At 34.5% G+C, this 20,413-nt stretch overlaps 1 protein-coding gene across 1 annotated transcript; it reads left to right on the forward strand.

Moving 5' to 3' along the window:
- Positions 1-2,637: 2,637 nt before the first annotated feature.
- LOC128222967 (uncharacterized) lies at positions 2,638-18,832 on the forward strand. The gene is made up of 6 exons (XM_052932162.1): positions 2,638-3,765; positions 9,156-9,292; positions 11,832-11,975; positions 12,200-12,301; positions 14,077-14,175; positions 14,933-18,832. The coding sequence occupies exons 1-6, from the start codon at positions 2,664-2,666 to the stop codon at positions 15,053-15,055; spliced, it is 1,707 nt and encodes a 568-aa protein (XP_052788122.1). The 5' UTR covers positions 2,638-2,663; the 3' UTR covers positions 15,056-18,832.
- Positions 18,833-20,413: the final 1,581 nt, after the last annotated feature.

A 20,413-nucleotide genomic window follows, 5' to 3' on the forward strand; every position in this document is an offset into this window, starting at 1 on the left:
ATTGGCTTATTGACTATAGTCTTTGGAACAAACCAAAATAAGGTATGGAGAAAAATAACTATGAGGTAACACACACACATGTACGTTAAACATTCCAAAAAATGCGCCATTAATGGGTTAGGTCTAGGTAAGGTATTCCCTCCCGGGCGGCAGTGTTTTTTTGTGCAAAAATCGGCAATTAAAGGCTCAAAATCAACCACAAGTTTGTAATTGCCACAATTTCGAAACATAAACAAAATATTTTCCTGCGGTTTGCATGTTTATGTATTCGTTGATAGATAATTACGGTAGCATGGCTCGTGTCATTTTCAGAAACAGATTTAACCTGAAAGGGATTTCAAGCCCCTTTTCTGCATTTATTGATGTTGAAATCAACATATAAAGAGAAAAATAGCATCACATGAAAATATGGTGGATATTTAAAAACTGGTCATTGTGAAGTCAATATTTTGGAACCAAAAGGGTTGAAAACTCGTTGTTTAGGATTTTGTTATGCCGAAAAATATCTTTGATGCATTTGGGACATTCATTTCAAAAGGGTATAAACTTCAATGTGCACTGTGCATGTGCTTATAAATTAGAACATGCATCTAAGTAAATCTGAATATCGCCATTTAATTGTGTTCCTTATATATATAATTACTGTCCTCAGAAATGTAGAAACACTTTTTTTTTAAACATTGACCTACTTCTAAGAAGATAAGGGTATTGTGCATTTGTATTAGTAAGAGTAATAGCAGAGACGCATTAACAGTTGAATTATTATTACTAGTAACATTAAACGGAAATAATAGTTGTTGTTGGTGTACAGATAAGAAAATAGTATCCTTAAAACAAGGACTTTTCAGTTAATAGCTACGTGGCAACATATTCCCAAGTTAAAAACAGCGCCGCAAAACATTTATAATTTTATATCTTTACACAAGCCATTTTTGTTGTTGTGGACATTAGTTAAAGCTAAATGAGATTAACGTACGTAATATAACACTGTTCATATATCAAGTTTAAATCTATATTGTCCCCAATTACGATCAAGATGAAGTTAAATAAAAGGCCTAGTCTAAGCCTTCTATAAGTGACCCCCCCCCCCAAAAAAAAAAAACAAAAAACAACAACAACAAAAAACAAAAAAAAAAACGTGTATTTGTACACAACCTCTGTTAATTGATCTTAATCTTATTGCCTAATTGTCTTATCAGATCTCCAATCTGAGTATCCTGCTGTGCAATTTTCGATATTTTATTATAAAAATGGACCCTAACTGGCCCTGAGCCAATAAACGAATACATCGGAAATTGGTCCCTACTGTGACACCAGTGTGATTAACAGGAGATGCACAGCAGGGGATTATCATGCCAAAAATTCCTTAAACTAGGCCTTTAAGATCAATATTCTACTTAACTCAGCATTCCATGTGTGGGAGGACTGTTTCTACTTCCCCTCTCGCCCCCATTCATCATTCATCTAAGAAAAATAGCTCGGAGGGATGCTAAACTGTTTGTTTGACGATTCTTGAATACTGATGTACACGTTAGAAAATCAGAGAAGCTCTTACCAGATGTACATCCTGTCTGTGCACTTTTGCCGTCAACCTAACGGGACTAATGCTCTCGCTGGGTTCAAATTCGATGGATGAATTTCCCGGTGGCGTCGTTGAATAAACGTACCCGGTCTAAAAGGCCCGACCCAGAAAGAAACCGATGGGGTCTTCACACATACGTTGAGTTATTTTTAGAAAAAAAAACATGTTTAACTACAGCTGAGAGCTTAACCTTGTCTTGCAACACCAAACAACAGCGTTGAGAAACTTTGACGAAAGAGCCAAAAAAATATCGAGGATATAATTAAATACCCCGTTACGATGAACTGATGGTAAAGGCGACATAGACAAAATGATATAGGTACTTTAAATTATAAGATGACATCTCCAAAATATGTTTAAGGCTGTGAATGATATTCTGTTCGTTTAAAACTATATGAACAAATACATCATATTATACTTATATCGCTTTATTATATAATTATGCAGTGTGATAATTGGAGAAATTGGTAGGGGCAATTTCTGTGATTTTTTAAATTAGGGGCAACTTCTGTGATTTTTTAAATTATCATTTCATTTGATAACACTGTGTACTCACATGCTATAAACCAATGATATCACGATGAAGAAGATATTGCAACAAGAGACAACTATTGAATGACAACCTCTGCATTAATATATGGTGTTACAGATAGACAAATAGTGGTACCAACAGTTAACAATCTGATTATTCTTTTCTAATTATTGTTATATTTGACTTCATCACACAGCTGATATTATTTATATGGAAGAACACTAACGTAATGTGTTATTAGGGGGATGTAACTGTGTATGAGATTGGTACAAACACATCTAGTAATTTTTAACCTGCATATCTAGTAATATTTTCGTCTTTTCCTTTTCAGGCATTCGGAGCTCCTCGGCCATTTTATCGAAAACAAAATGGCCGAGGAGTTCCGAATGCCTTTTTAGGTCACTAATGGTGCACCAATCAGAGACAGTCTTTTGTCAAATCGACCAATTGACTAGCTTGTTTCATTTTAATAAAGTGAAACCGGAAGTTAGTTCATTCACAAAGTGGACGATGAAGTGATCAGTTTGTTTACATTGTGCAACGTCGAAAATGTCAACCGCACATGTGCAAGAAGCCGCTAGAGCGGTGGATGGTTTGCCAAAACAGTTTGTAACGTCCCTAAGAATATTATTTGACATTTTGGATGAAGAACAGACGGGCTATGTGCGTCTGCGAGACATTGAAACTCGTTGGCACGAAGAAGGGGTGAAAGGTTTACCTTGTGGCGTTATAGACGCATTAAGAAAAGTGGCACCGAAAAATGGCAAGCTTACATTTGAAAACTTTGTTGTTGGTCTTAAACAGTCCTTGTTGAGGAACAATGGTGCTGTACTGTCGTCCGCATCATTGGCAGCAAAACAGAGAGATTCGAGAGATTCGCAACAGAATTCTAGTAGTGTTAAAAATAAACATGTTAATGCACCTAGCAGTACAAGCAAGCAGCCCCAATACAGGAAGGTAGAAAAAGAAGACTATGCCTCAAAGAACTATGCAAATATGGCAAACTACATGAATATTGAAAGGCCAGCAGCAACTAGTGCACCTGTGACATTAAAAAGTAACGCACATGTTGTTCAGAGGAGTCAGCCTAAAATGGGAACAAATTCTCAGATTACCGCTGCAAATACTGCTACGGTCAGGCCAAATAATGTTTTGCAGTCACAGAATATAGAGTTAAGAAATAAAATTTATAATCGTGAACAAATGCAACATGCATCAGTTGTAAATATGCGGAATAGAAATGATTATGCCTATCCACATGATCTTGACATGCATCATTCAAATAAAAGACATAGTGATGATATGAGCAGTTATCACAAAAGAGAAGTATCAAAAATTAGCCAAAGGCCACATAGTGCTCATCCTGAAAATCAGCGTCCAAGGGAAGTCCATTTTCAAAGAAGTCCCACAGATTTCCCAGCTGGGCGACCAGACAGGCCACCTCCATATCGATGGGCGAAAGAGTCTGAAAATAACTCTCCTCCTGCGTTACCTCCAAAAACCATGAAGGGGAAAACAATGAGAGAGCTACAAAACTGGCATCAGGACAATAAAGTTGTGCCTAATGTACTGACTAATGGCCATATGCATACTGCGCAGAGTGATTCCAATTTGATGCAAAAGAGCCGGACAGTGGGAAATGATATCTATGGTGGGTGTGAACTTTCTCTTTGCTTAAATTAACTCTCAGGCTTCAGTCATGCAAGGCTTTTAGCTCTCAGGCTTCAGTCATGCAAGGCTTTTAACTCTCAGGCTTCAGTCATGCAAGGCTTTTAACTCTCAGGCTTCAGTCATGCAAGGCTTTTTACATCTGTTGAAATGCACAACAATGAGGAAGTAAGTGCACATCATCATGTATATACATGTGTGTGACAGGCCTTGACAAAAACACTCACATTTTAGAGTGAATATCCAGGTTGTGCCTGTAGAAATCTTAATCACACTCATCCGCTCGTGCAATTTAGATTCTCCTGATTCATATATTAATGCTACATATTTTCTGAAACGAAATGATTGCGATAAATATTATAATTAAAAATAAAATTCATGTAGGCAGTCAAATCAAAACCGGAAATGCAACCTGATGATGGGCAAGTAATTAAGCATATTTTGTTTATTGAATGAAAATGGTCATAAGCGGAGACTGTTTAATTGATTGTATGTTGTAGATAATTCTGCAGGGTTGGAAGAAAACAAATGATTAATTATTTATTGTTAAATTATTTAATTACTATGAAACTAATTATTAAAATGTTTTAAATAATCATAAATAATTTTAAGCCAGTTATAGACGGTCTGGTTTCAGACTTCTTCATTAAGGAATCTCGCAGAAGTAAGTGGCCAGTACTTTGTAAGAGAACACTGTAACAAGAATCAAGCAGATCAAAGTTGATCGTCTTTGATAGTAAATTCAAGTGGCTGCGAAACTTTGTTTAAAAACTTTGTTGAAAATGTTGGGCAAGTAGTTTTTGTGCAGGGCGAGTAAATCAGATTCACTCACCCTGCACTAGAGTGTATGATCCGACCAGGACATGTATTTATAATCTTTTAAGGGCCTTATATATATGTATATATAGTTTTTCATAGATAAATTTAAAATATATATGAAATTATACAATAATGCAAGAATACGAATAAACTAACATATGAACTCAATGTATATATAAGTAACAGACTGCACAAATTGCTATGTGCACCTGTCAGGGTTTGAACCCACGACCTCTCGCTCTGCAGGCGGATACTCTACCACGTCTCTATAAAAGCTAGCTCTATAGCGAGACAGTATAAGTGCCGCTATATACATCGTATACCCGGTTACACTTCCCCCTCCATTTTGAAATTCGTCCTTGAATTTCGGACACTAAGGTCAATTCGCAATAACCTTGAGGCATATCGTATAACACGGGTCCCTTGTTGGGCGCCAAATGTAACCGACTGCACAAATTGCTATGTGCACCTGTCGGGGTTCAAACCCACGACCTCTCGCTCTGCAGGCGGATCCTCTACCGCGTCGCTATAAAAGCTAGCTCTATAGCGAGACAGTATAAGTGCCGCTATATACATCGTATACCCGGTTACATATACATCCATCATCAGCAACCATGGTTCTTAATTCCATTATATTTCATAAATACTGTGGGACAATTGACTGACAAATTCTTATTTTGATAAATATGCATGAGGCAGGGGTGACAAGTCTTCTTCCAATGAATTCACATGTTACAATTAAATATTCTTCAATAACTCTGTAGTGTCAGTAGTCTCAATGGCCGAGTGGTCATTACTGATGTCAAAAAATATTGTATTGAAAAGGCTCAATTCTGTCTTTCGTTAGAATATTTTTCTATGGGAAAGCATCTGGTACATTTGGGAGCCAATGAAACCGCCTCATTAATTATTCATGATTATGAGATTTTCTTAGCCAAATCGCCTACGTTACACAACAAATCTTAGTAGCATAGAAGAGTATTGAGGGTATCAGAAGATGATATACATCACAAATGTGATAATCTGGTATTTTCATAGATAACTTATTTACAATTTACTTTACCACATTCATATTCTAGTTAAAACATGTTGCGTGAAATCTTAATTGTTATTAAGAAAGGCCGAGCTGTCATATATTATAGCGTGTGTTCATGAGGCTTGGAAGCATGGCAAAAGTGCACTTGTTAAGGAATAAGCACTGTACTTGAAGGCTGGTTTACACACTTTCATTGACTAAAAGTCAAGGTTAAAATCTAATTAAATATAAACTTTATATGCATAATGTACAAAGGGACCCATGAATTTGAAAAGACCTGAATTTTCCTTATTATTGTAACTCATTATTTAAACTGTTTAGATTAAACTTAAAATATAATCAAGGACATTGATTGACTTGATCCTAAAAAAACAACAGGTAATAGTTGTTTTAGACCAATCTATTTTGTTCTCTTATCAGCTAATTTCAACATAGACTCAAGTTCTAATGTGACTTTAGAAAGTTACATAATGATAAATATTCGGATTATCATGCTAATCAGTTTCCACAAAGTGAAAGATGGTATTACATTCTTCTTGTGCATACGCTTTTTATTTTAATTGAATATATAAGAAAAGTACATGATTTTGAAGAAACCTATTTTAAAAAGTTTTTTATTGGAAAAACAACAACAGTATTGAGCGTTTTATGCAGATTTGCACACATGCCCATTTGATTCATATAGCAGGTTGTGTTCAGGTTTGATTGGATAAAACTGTGAAATACCAAAGAAAAATATTGATTTAGCACATGTTTCTTTCTGTGGCTACGAAAAAGCAATGAAAATGCTATTAAACAGCTGTTTATGGCTACCTAGCTTTCTTTCAATGTGTGAGTTAATACATTAAACTGCACTGTTGGAAACAATTTATGTACAGACCTTTAGAGCTAACAGACCCAAGATTTTAATTATTCAGCAGGTTCTTAACCATTCAACAATTCTTTAAGAACATAAAAATGCTTTTAAGACTCAGGCTGTTTTATGTTTGCATTTTGAGGTTTTGTTATTTTATTCTAATTAGCCTGCTGTGACATACTCCGATGATTAGCTATAACATATAGTTTAATTAACCCCAATGCCTCATTATAAAGACCCTTTTAATTGTTTTGTGCCATTGTTGATCAATCTTCAGCCAATCTTCTTTGTTCAGTTAGGATTGGCAGTGTGTAAAGATCTTTGTCTTTTAAATCTTTAAATCTATTGATAGTCATCAACAAATTGCCAGAGTTCAATATTTGAGTGTTTCTTTTTTAATGTTAACTCAGAACATTTCCTGTTACAATGCAAATTACTTGTAATATTATTATCATAATGTTTGAATATTACTTCATTAATTCATACAGATCATACGATTAAAGAAACAAGGTTTTGATTAGCACTTACACTAAAAAAGCAATGGTTGTTTGGTAATATGAACAAAGTTAAAGAACAAAGATATATATATATATATATATATATATATACACAGATATAAATACATAGACAACAAATTAGAATGTCTTAGATCTTATTTGGGAATAAACAGTAAAAAAATGGGAAGAAATAAGTTAAATGAGGTCAAATTTCAAATGTTTAAATTCAAACTAGATATAGCAGTTCCCTTGATCTGAAAGGTACGGAAGCTTTAAATTAATGATCTGTGTGACATGCATGCTTGATAAACATCTTTACTGAAATTATAATGCAAAAGGCATCAAAGTCTTCGCTTTTTTGACTTCATTTGATAACATTCAGGCAGTTTCTGTGTTTAAATGGTACAGTGTGTACTTTTAAAGATAAAGATGATGTCTTCCACCCCTGTGGTAAAACTGTTACTCGTGATGAATGCAACCTTTTTTATAGTTCATTAGATTGTTTGAATAAGAAATGAAAATACTGGATGATAAAAAAGACTATTAAAATGTTTCGGTAACTAAATATCAGCGTAATTATGAAGTTCTTGGAATCCTTCTTTTCAAAATTTGGTTTAAGTAATGAAATTAATGCAAATTTGTATAGACGAATATAAATAAAACAAGTTTTATTTTTTCATTGGCTGCATTTAAAATTGTATTTTATCTGATGATATAACTTTCCTTGCATATATGAAATTAAACATTTTTTAAATCTTTATATAAATTGTATGATTTTTTAGCTTTACTACAAAAAATACATTTATTGACTTACACCAATAATTATGTTAATACTCGAGTTTCTTTGGCATTGAAAACAATTTTCAAATCGAGCAGAAACGCAGTACTTTTGAGAAATAACATTTTTAAATCTGTATTTTTGAAATGCAATATAGAAGCTTACATTTAGTTACAAAACTTCACAGATATTGAATTACAGGTGTTATATTTAAATATTCACGTTATTATGCTGCCTACTATTACATAATAGCTGGTTATCCGCTACGCTGGGGCAATAAAGCCATAATTTACCGCTTTAAGGAGTTTTTCTCTGCTTTCAGTATTTGATTTCAGACGGCAGTTTATCCATGACCAAAATCTTTATGTACTCATGAGGTGTAAAATTGAAAACATTAGATAGCGAAATAGCGCTGGTTGACACCATTTTTATGGTATCAGCGTATCAGTAAATCATAATTGCTTCTATAGTTAAACTTAAGAGTCATTCTGTCTGTCCTTGTGTTTGATCTTTGAGTGAAATATTTTGAAAATGAGTTATATTCACCATTAGTCAGCATCTGTCAGTAGTTGATAACCTGTTCATTTTCTTTCTGTGTAATAATTTTAATTGGTCATTAAACTTAAATTTGAAAGTTTGTTTGTAGATATATGAGGTAGCTTTTGCTTAATAAATGAGGTAGCATCTTGTTTAATTAATAAGTAAACATATTTCTTTTTGCTAAATAAGTGAGTTAGCATTTTGCTGAATTGAAAAATTAGCATCTTGCTTAAAAAAATTAGGACATTGAAGGTAGCATTTTACCTACAGTAATAAAATCAGTGAGTTGATTGTTTTTTTTCTACTGAAGCTTATAAAATCCCTGGTAAGGATGATAAAGCATGTGCGTTGGGTTAATAAAAACACCACTTAAATTTTTTCAGAGTTATATTTTGTCCAGTGTCATGGTAGTATTCTTCAAATCTGGTCTTCTACATTTGTTAAATCATCAGTAAATCATTCTTGAATTTTAATCAGGTGAATCAGTAGATTTAAACAGAGGCTGGACCAGTAGACAAACAATAATCTTGAACACTGGGCCTGTTCAGGTTTGTGGTAAGGTGGTCACTTGAGATTTTGTCAGGCCTAACCACTTATAATTTGATTAATTAATGCATATTAACAAACATAAACCTATACATTTATCATTTGTCATACACAAATAGTTTGGATAGTACAACCCAAAATAAAAAGTATTAATTCATTTTCTGTATATTTTTCTAATTTATCAATGAAAGCAGATGCGGCTCACTGTGACTTGACCTAAACACTATGTTTCTGAATTGTGTTAAGAATGCTTAGGTCAGAAAGTGTATTTATTACAGTTTTCAGTGATTTTGCTTTCCAGTGAACATAGAAGAGATTCGTCGCCAGGCAGCAAGCCAGAAGCAGCCTGTGGTTGCCAGGGAGACCGGCGGAGGGAAGAAACCACGGCGAAAAAACTCCCGCAGACACACACTGTCCAGTGGAATCGACTATAATGTGGTAGGTGGAAGATTGATTACCAGTTTTTTTATCAGTGATTTATTTGAACAATTTAAAGAAAACAACAGCAACGACAACAACAATTACCTTTATTGCATAGACGATCAAAATATCGCAACAGCAAATGATTGCTACAATTTAAATAATCATGTGAGGGTCCAAAACAAACACGCACTGCTGAGACATACATAAACTTATTAACTACATTTCATAAACACGTGGTATTGTAAATCCTCGACGGGAACAGTGAGAATTACTTTTATAAAGGCTAAAATATAATTATTCTTAAGTATTAATTAAAGGCGTCATTCAGATGTTACGTTTTTAAATATATTGAAAATAAATCAGTACCATATTTGCGTTATTATCAGATACAGATTTGCAACATGATTATCTTATTACTTTATGTAAATTCTACTTCATTCTTTTCAAACTTTTAGACTTACATGTATAAAAAAGCATGGCTACAGGGTATTTGACACAATCAAACCTGTAAATGTGATCTTTTTCATAGGTATTTTGTTGAATTTCATATCACTTACCATAGGCGGATCCAGGGGGGGGGGCGGACCCGGCGCGCGCCCCCCCCCCCCCCCCCCCCCCCCTAAAATTTTCCAAGTATATGTATAAATTATTAATATCGTTCCATCATTGTAGATAGCTTTTAAGGTTATGATTTGCTCCACACAAAAAAATAGATCTCGATTTACCGTGGTTGTATCGAACATCTATTTGGCCACATTGGACTCTTACGAAACATAATCCGATTCCGGTTTCCATAGCTCCCAAACTGTAATGGTTTAACCCTCATCCTGCCTTCAAAGAAATAGTCCGCTGAATTATCATGTGTTTGGTCCGTCTGAAAACTGGTAAAACAGTTGACTGAGTGTAAAACAGCTTGGATCCAGATCAGACGCCGAGTTAGTTCGTCCAAGCTGGTTAACTTTAAAATTACTATGGTCGCGATCGGTATGATAAGGGTCAACACTGTTTATAGCGGTAAGGGACAATTTACTAGAGGCAATTCATTTTAACTCATAAAAAAACAATTTCCCACTATGGCGTTAATTTCTATCTGCTCGAGATGCTAATACATGCGTATCTATGAAGTAAAAGCATGCCGATAGCGACCGTAGTGATGTCGTCAACCAGATTGGATCCAAACCGTTTAGCAATCCAGTAACATTTTCACCAAATCCGATACCTTAAGAGATCAAATACACGAGAATTCAGCGGACTACTTGCTTAAAGCAGACACTTTCACTCGGTGTCACTGAACAAACATTAAAGTTTGCCCAATAACTGTATGAATTACTTTTTCAATTTTACCAAGGTCTTTCAATTTATGCGTGGAAAAAAACTTGATCTATAGGGAGGTGACAATCAGCTTAACGGCGTTACTACGTTACAAAGTGTCTCTCGCAGTTCAAGCTTTGTAAAAACAGTGTAAACTATGGAACGCCGGGGCGCAATGCTTCTTGCGAAATGCGAAATACTTCATGCTTTTTGCATAATGCTTAATGTTTTTTTTTGCAAAACGCTTAATGCTTTATGCGAAATGCTTTATGCGAAATGCTTTTTGCGAATTGCTTAATGCGAAATTCTTTTTGCGAAATGCGAAAAGCTTCGATTCAATATTTTTTACCGTTGTTAGCATAAATTGAGCAGAATCATTTTGTATGAAATGAAAAAAGGAACACATTAATATGAAAAATACTTTTATCTGCATGTAATAGAGGTGAAAAATAATACGTTTGTTGTGTCTATTCATTAGAATAACCTATATAAACACACCAATACAATATAATATTCAGAAACGGTAAAGTAAAGAGGTGTCCTAGAGAAAATATGCCAGAACGTCAGTTAGATTGCGAATAGCAAGATGTGCAACTCTGTATATTGCTGTAAACGCGTTAGGTTAGAAAGAGTATCGTTTCTTCCACCGTATAATAATATTTCTGTAGCAGTATCAGTAGCCTATGTCTTACATCCCCTTTACTGCCGGGAGCAGTTCGGAACGTGCACAATATTTCGTCCGATTCAATTTGATTGTGTTATGCCATATGCGAAATGCTTTTTGGGAAATGATTTTTGTGCAAAATGCGAGATGCTAAATGCTTTTAAAATGCTTCATGCGAAATGCAAGATGCGAAGAAAATCCGTTATTCAGGAGGTGTTACTATATTTAGATTTCACATAGCACGAGCTTCCGTAATTCCGTACCCAGCCATTCGATTGGTCGAAAATGAAACTATTGTTCTATATATAGCATTTGCATAATGCATTTCGCAAGAAGCATTGAGCCCCGGCGTTCCATAGAAAGCACATGCAATAGTTTAAGAGCTTGAGGCCGTCGCGAAGGCCTCCGACCCCCTGAATTACCATGAAAACACATGGGGGCCTTAGCGGCCAACAGAAGACAATTTCAGAAGTTACGCCCCCCCTAACTGAGAAACCTGGATCCGCCACTGCTTTCTGGACAGTGAAATCATAAAAATTATAATAGTTATTTTATAATTATTGCATATTCTAAATGCAGATCCGGCGTATGAAGCAGCTAGAGCAGGAGCGGGATGTTCTGATACAGGGGTTGGATGTTGTAGAACGAGCGCGTGACTGGTACCTTTCACAGATCTCCACAGTTGCAGAGCGCCAGGCATTTGCAGAGAAAACTTCATGCAGTGTATGTGAATTTCAGCAACTGACTGAAAAATTCTGTTTACCGGTATCCATCTCTTATACCCCAGTATGGCAATTGTACCTAGTATTTTCTTAAACTACATTAACAACTGAACTTGATTTTTATGAAAAAAATCATTGTCTAATGTTTTAGTTAATGGATGACTTACTGAGCAGTTCCACAACTAGGAATGTTATTTAATGATTATCATAATTTTCTCTTTGCAGGACGGGAGTCTACAAAGTCACCAGGAGCGGATGGACTTTGTTCGCAGTCGGATCAATGATGTAAATCTGAATCTCAAATCCCTCATGGAAACCACAGAATCAGTAAGTGATTGTTATTACAACCATGCATCTCATGTTTTATCTGCCATAAAGTTTACTCTTTGAAATTGCATTTTTATGCCCCCCGAAGGTTGGCATATTAAAATTGCACCGTCTGCTGTCCGTCCGTTCGTCTGTGAGTCCTGCTCAATAACTCGTGTCCGGGCTGTAACTTTCTCTTGTATGGACAGATTTTAAAATAACTTGCAACATGTGTTTGACATACCAAGATGACATGTCGTGTGCAAGACCTGTGTTTCTACCTCTAAGGTCAAGGTCACACTTAGGTGTTTATTGACAATGGAATGCTGCATATAAGGACATAGAGTATAGGTTGTCGTGTCCGGGCTGTAACTTTTTCTTGTATGGACATATTTTAAAATAAATTGCCACATGTGTTTGACATACCAAGACAACGTGTCTCGTGCAAGATCCATGTCCCTACCTCTAAGGTCAAGGTCACACTTAGTGTTTATTCACAATGGAATGCTGCATATAAGGACATAGAGTATAGGTTTGTGTATGGGCTGTAAATTTCCCTTGTATGGTCATATTTTAAAATAACTTGCCACATGTGTTCGACATACTGAGACAACATGTCGCGTGCAAGACCCGTGTCCCTACCTCTAAGGTCAAGGTCAAACTTAGGTGTTTATTCACAATGGAATGCTGCATATAAGGACATAGAGTATAGGTTATCGTGTCCGGGCTGTAACTTTCTCTTGCCACACATGTGTTTGACATACAAAGATGACGTGTCGCATGCATGACCTGTGTCCCTACCTCTAAAGTCAAGACCACACTTGGGAGTTTATTTACAATGGAACGCTGCATATATAAGGACATAGAGTTTAGGTTGTCGTGTCCGGGCTGTAACTTTCTCTTGTATGGACAGATTTTAAAATAACTTGCCACATGTGTTCGACATACCATGACGACATGTCGCGTGCAAGACCTGTGTCCCTACATCTAAGGTCAAGGTCACACTTAGGTGTTTATTCACAATGGAATGCTGCATATAAGGACATAGAGTATCGAATGTCATGTCTGGGCTGTAACTTTCTCTTGTATGGACATAGTTTAAAATAACTTGCCACATGTGTTCGACATATCAAGACGACGTGTCGCCTGCAAGATCCATATCACAATGGAATGCTGAATATGAGGTCATAAGAGTGTAGGTTGTCAAGTATGGGTGGTATTTTTTTGTGTTCAGAGGCAATTTAAAATAACTTGACATATGTGTATTTGACATGTAAAGGCAAGATCAACTTTTCATGTACTGACCTTGTTCATAGGTCAATGTCACATTCGGGGGCATTCGTCACTTACTGTGATAGCTCTTGTTCAAAACAATGAAAGGATAATCAGTCTGTCTTTCAATAAGGTAGAAAAGACATAATTTGGAGAAAGCTGTCACAGAACCGTAACATAACGTGCCTGTAATCAAAACCGCTGAAGCAAATATAAGATTCGTAGTTGTAAATGTTTTGGATGAGCTATACATGTATGTTGAAAATTATCGATTTTATCTCCTCTGATCAAATTCAGGCTGACATGAGCGGATGAAGTGTAAAGCTGAGGATTTGTTTAAAGCATATTTTCTTATTACGATGAATGACATTTAAAACATAACTCAATTGAAAAAAGAAACACAGCCAAGCCCCAGTTAAAAAGAGGCAAGGCAGGTTTTGTACTGAGGGTGGCTTAGAGCCCTTTTTATGTTCTTTATTGTCTTATGTAAGTCTCAATCTGATATGTTATCATTTTTGTTACAGGGTTTTCCAGCTCACATGAATCTCGCTATCAGCAGTCCTGGTTTCTATGACGACAACTCCCTGAGGTGGCTGAAAGACCAGAACAAACAGCTAACACATGTATGAACATATCAATGCTTATTTTGTGAGCTGCACTGACATTTAGTACATGTTCTTTTCAAAGAAAACACTTATACCATTGATACTATAATTTGTCACCTAAATGCAGGAACTCAATATCTGCATCTATTTATCTATTTATATATGCACTTATTGAGTTCTTGATCAAAGGTGACGTATAATTGTTGTCTGCTTTCATATGGTGCTTTGGATGTTATTGTTGGTATTCATATAAATCTAAAAGTGTATATGAATCTTGAACGAAAAACATACATGTTTGCAATTATAACTAAATATACATGTTTACACATGGAAAATAAGAAGTTTGCTAAGAAATGTTTTTGTTGAGGGCAGACTCTAGTAACTATATGAATAAATAAAATGTTTTACTACCTAAAAAGTCTTGCATCAATGACAATCGCTGAGTAGTTATTGTAGCAGATTCTGGGTGAGAGGGTCACAGGTTTGATCTCCACTCGGAGCCTTGTCACCAAGGAAAGGTCAATGGTTCTTATTCACAGATTTAATACTGTACATATATTTGTTGCTAAAAAGCTCTACAGAGTTTATGATACATGTTCATCTATGATTGTTGTGACAAAAAATAAAGCTTACCTATGCTTAAATACTTTTTGCAGGCACCGCATGATATCATGTGTTTGCCCCCAATGATAGACTTCTTATCACAAAGAACACTTGATTGTCACAATAGTTAATGGTGTTATTGAAAACTTTATCTTCGATCTTTATTCCACAGGAGGTCGGACACAAGAGTGAAAAGATAACACAGCTAGAGCAAGAGAAGGCCAGTCTAATACGGGACCTGTTTGAGGCACGTGTTAAACACAAGACGAATTATGATGATACCACCTTCATGTGAAATATGGAGACAGCTTTAGCTGAAGCTTTGAAAAGAAATGAAATTAAAAGGTGCACATAAAACACACGACCAGCTATGACATTTTGATTCCTGCGTCATGTGAAACATTGAGGCAGGGTGGTTGTAGATATACATGTGCATCATGTCTGGTTTTGGAGTCTTTCATATTTTGAATTTATTCTTCTGTCATTCAATAGGTAGGGCTTATTTCGAATCACACACAAATATTATCAATGAACATAAATGTTATTTAAATTTAGTATGAAAATCCCTTTGGACTATTTCTGAGTTGATGATCGATTATGGTTGTCCATTTAGATTTAAATTTTTGACATTTTTCTGATTATCCAACAAAAATAAACATAAATGCTATTTAATTCAGTATGAAAATACCATTTGGATTAATCAATAAGATGGTAGATTATGGTTGTCCAATTGGTATCGATTTTGGATTTTGGAATTTGTCCAATTATCCAACAGTGGATATAACCTTCAAGTGAAACATAGATTCAACAGCATAATATAGACAGTGAAGTTCTCAAATCAGAGGGATCACTTAGCTGAGTGTTGAATCTTCCTACATGAGAACACCATCAGCTGTTAAAGAAGTATTCATGGGAAAAACAACAGTATTTAAACAACAGCAGTATTGGCGGGAGAATATTGTGTAAGAATGGTCTTGCTTTTATGTACAAACAAGTTGCTTATATATGAAATGTTTTCATGATTAAATTTTGTTTCGAATTAAATTTTTTTTTTTTTTAATATCGTCTTTGTATTTTATACATGTATTGGCTTTATAATGTTTGTGTATTGGTGACTTAAGGCTTTTATTATAATTTAGCGCAAATACTTGTTGTAAACTTTTGTGTAAGACACAATTTTTTCTTCTGAATGCATAAAAATTAAATGCAATTTTTCTTTCTTTAAAATATGTTAAACATGCAAGAATCGTCTGTTGATAATTTTTCAAAATTCAAAAAATGAATTTTAAAGGAACTTTTGTGATAACTTAAAGTTTGACGTTCAAATTAGAGTTTGACATTCACAATTTGATTGTTTTTTAGAAGATTTAATTTTATTTTGCTTGTTTGTTTTATGTCAATTACTTTGTGATAATAGTTTTATTGTTTGCAGTGATCTGACTTTTATATTTGTACATAATATATACATGTTTTTATTCAAATGTATAACATTTGTGTTAATATTTGCAGAAAGAGTCTTTAATCTTAAAAGCCGTAATTATATGCAATAAAAGAAGTAAGAGTTATAAGAAATATGCATGAAATGGCCATTATCAGTATCAATATAAATGTGAATAAAACAAGAGGCTTTAATATGTTGATAATTAATTGTAATATAAATTGCTTCTGTCCAAATGATAAAACAGAAATAACGCAGATTTTGTAAATTGTATGTATCGATAAACTCCCAAAAACTGTATTTTTTGCCTAATTTCAATGCTTGTTTAGGACTTATTTTGAGCATATGGATACAACATAAATCCTTTTGCTGGCTTTACATATCTAATATATGGCATAAACTGCAATGAAAAGGTTAACAATGCTGGCTGTCACTGTTGATTATTGATCTCATGATGAAAATATTATGTTGAAAACATATTGTATAGTTTCAGTAAATCTTCATTTATTTTATGGTTGTGAAAGGTGTCATATTAACTTAATAATATGCTGAGTGACTCTCGTTAGCAATATGTTGCATGAGAGTGTGGTTTTGTGTTCTGGTGAACCCGTGAAAACCCTTTTGTCAGGTTGTGTGACCACCAACCAAACTCACATGATACCAGGCCTGTAATCGAACCTTGGGGAAGTGCAGTGTACTTGATTAACCATTGCTCTTACTGGACAAGCTTAGGATATTTTTGATTGGAGGTATTTGTTTTTGTTCTGTTCAACGAAGTCAAGGTACATGTACATGATATATTGTAGATGTTTTGTTCATGTAATTACATGTTGGATAAAAATTTGGTGCAACAGTTTTGCCTTAATCTTATCTACTAATTTACCGTAAGTTTCTTGATATAAATAGTAGGCTAGTTGAATATTTTGAAATTGATCTGGATGCATTGTTTTATTGGTCAGTGGGTTAACATGTACAGTCAAAACTGGCTATGTCAAACTCTCATGTCTTTGTTTTGGTCACGTCAAACTTTCATTTTTTGTATAGTCATACAGTTTTTGTATTTCGTTTAAATCAAATGTTTGTTATCTCAAAGTATTTCCCGAGGTGCCAAAGACTTTGACATAGTGAGTTTTGACTGTCAGAACATTCAAGTGGATTGTACCACTGTGTATTCGATAATTACTGTATGCATATAAGCTACTATAAAACAGCCATGCTCTAGTTTCTCAAAAACAAGCTTGAGTATCTCATTTCATTGTCAGAGCCAAATTTAACTTGATTTTGCAAATTTCAAAATAGTTGATCATGTTTATTGTAAAGATAATGTATTTGAATGTCTCAAAACTTTTTTAAATTGAGAATGACTCATGAATTATACCAAAACAAAAATAGTGTTCTAAGCTTGGTCCTGTTATAGGGCACTTCAGACTGTAAGAGATATTGGGGTAATGTATATGTGCCAGCCTTATTGATCTCACAAAAGAATAACTAAGATCTGTTTCAAGTTACCCTGTGTGTAGTTTGTGACAGATGTTACGTGTGCTATTGATAGAATGTGACATGTTGTAATCCTATTAAATATTGACACACGTCTTTTTGATGGCTGTATTAGCAATGCTGCTTTTGTCTCTAGCAGAATCTTGCATTAGGAGAAAACACATTGATCTCTGATATTTTTTTATTAGCTATACTGGTTTATGAAGAAAAAAAACTGAGGTATTTTCATACCCTAGGTGCCATTGTCATCATGGTGCAAAAGCTTTAACCTTGGTCTTAACTCTCAAAAAATTGTTCAAAAATAAAATTGATAAACATGTTGCCAGAGATAGTATACACATGTACAACAAGGACTATAACTCTTACTGTAAAAGTCGTTGAGTGATTCCCCTTTTTAGACTTAAAATCTGCAGGTTATATCAAGGCTTAAGTGTCTTTATTTTCTTAACCATCTATGCATTTGTATTGACCATGTTATTCTTCTTTACATTATTATACAAACATTTCCACATATTTTTTTTTGTAAAAAAATACTGCTGTTATAGTATGTACCTTATTCAGATGTCTATCATGTTAATTACAACATAATTGTTGCATAAAATATAATTATATATTTTTATCTTGTACATATATTTTACAAGTGTTTTAAAGTTCAGGATAAATCCTGAAACCAGGATTGAGAGGTTTAAACTTCAGGCTTTTGTACTGTTGTCAAGATTGTTTTTTTGCTCATACTCAAACAGACCCCCAGCTATTTTTCAGGATTGACAATTATCAACTGTTAGAACCCCTGATGTAATATATTTTTTCAATTATCTCTATTTTTTTAAAGAAAATAGTTTAGAGTTTGTAAACAGTCGTACTGTTTGTTGTTGTGTTCTGAATATAGATATTTTCTTGCCAGTTTGAACAAATTTTAACAAAATGAATGAAATCTCAAATGATTATAATCATTATTATTATATTGATATTACTGAAATTTGTAAATGTTTAAAATTGTGTAAACTGTAACGATGTCATTATCATTAGTATTTATACATACATCACGTTATCATAACGTCACATATGTTTGGCGTTTTACATAAAATATTGGATATACAGTTAAAAGCTGGATCTAAATAAATGTTTGAAATTTTAGTGTCGATCTTTTCTTCACTGTACAGAGAGATTTACAGCATGTTCATGATGTAGCATCATCGTTGTCATAGCAATTGGCTATGTGCAAATCCTTTTATGTTCACCATTGCTTAAAACATCAAAGATATTTACGTGAGGCTTGGTATGTAAACATAATTTATTCACATATCTTGTGTAATGCCCATGGCCGACTGGGAAAAATGGCCGAGCATAGGCATGAATAAGAATGCTAACTAATTAAACTAAATAATGATTCTGTTTAACTGAATAATATGTAACAAAGTCAGCCTAAAAAGTAAATTTTACACTTTCCCAGTATATTTTTTTTTATGTTTAGAGAAATCATGACTTCCCTATTGCATGACCAAGGGCTAAGAATATCATTGTTTATTATGTCTCCCCCATTCATGGGGAGACCTATTGTTTTTGCCCTGTCCGTCAGTCTTGCACGCAGGAACTTCATACTTGGTATGCAAGTTGGTCATGACATGTAGATGACCCCTATTGATTTTGTGATCAGTCCTTCAGTCAGTCAGTCAGTCCGTCATTTTGTACGTCAAAATTTGCTTCCACTCAATAAATAAAGAACGCTTGCACCCAGGAACTTCATACTTGGTATGCTAGTTGGTCATGACTAGTAGATGACCCCTATTGATTTTGAGATCAGTAGGTCAAAGGTCAAGGTCACCACGAAATGTGAAGAAACTGTTACTAAAGAACGCTTGCACCCAGGAATTTCATACTTGGTATCATACAAAATCAATAGGGGTCATTTACATGACCAACTTGCATACCGTATGCAAGTTGGTCATGTAAATGACCCCTATTGATTTTGTGATCAGCAGGTCAAAGGTCAAGGTCACGATGACCTTGAGCTGAAAAATGGTTTCCGATCAATATTTGAATAACGCTTGAGCCCAGGAACTTCATACAATACAAACTTTGTTTACATTTTCCATGATTAATCAACACTTTCTTCTCTTCCTCATAAAGTATATAATTTTATATATATAATTTAAACATGTATATAAACTAAAGTATATGGCACCATTCAAACTATTGACTTGTTAAAGTTGGGCGCAAAATCTGTAATACTCATTAATGACTTCACATTTGGTACCAGACCAAGTACCAGTTTGAATATAAGCACACTTTGATACTGCTTTTAATATAACATATTGTTGGTACATGGTTTGAAATAGGAAGGAATAACCAATTGTTACAGTTTTCCAACTTTATTCCTTCCATGGTTGGCCTCCTAGTGGTGGTGCCGGGCATCACACTATCTGTACATTCACTAGTGTCAAAATTTGTCCACATGTCAGATTTCACATCTCTTTCATCCATCATCATTTTATTTGTTAAGCTGTAAGCCTGACTATTTCTTGTGGGGCTAGAGTTATGCTTACGATGAATATTGATGTAGCTGATGGACTTACTAATGGTGCAATGGGGACTATAACATCTGCTATCACGCAAAATACACCTCTAGGACTACCTGAGGCAATTTGTGTCTTGTTTCAAAAAGAAAGAGTTGGACTTAATTCACGGAAGTGTCTAAAACTTCCACAACATGCACGT

Source organism: Mya arenaria, chromosome 17, assembly GCF_026914265.1.
Source record: "Mya arenaria isolate MELC-2E11 chromosome 17, ASM2691426v1".
Classification (NCBI taxonomy): Eukaryota; Metazoa; Mollusca; class Bivalvia; order Myida; family Myidae; genus Mya; species Mya arenaria.

Excerpts from the sequence above, each read along its gene's own strand:
- LOC128222967 (XM_052932162.1), top strand. The coding sequence starts at position 2,664 with ATGTCAACCGCACATGTGCAAGAAGCCGCTAGAGCGGTGGATGGTTTG. Across the intron at positions 9,293-11,831 it reads GTGGAATCGACTATAATGTG|ATCCGGCGTATGAAGCAGCT; the intron begins GTAGGTGGAAGA and ends TTCTAAATGCAG. Across the intron at positions 12,302-14,076 it reads TCATGGAAACCACAGAATCA|GGTTTTCCAGCTCACATGAA; the intron begins GTAAGTGATTGT and ends TTTTTGTTACAG.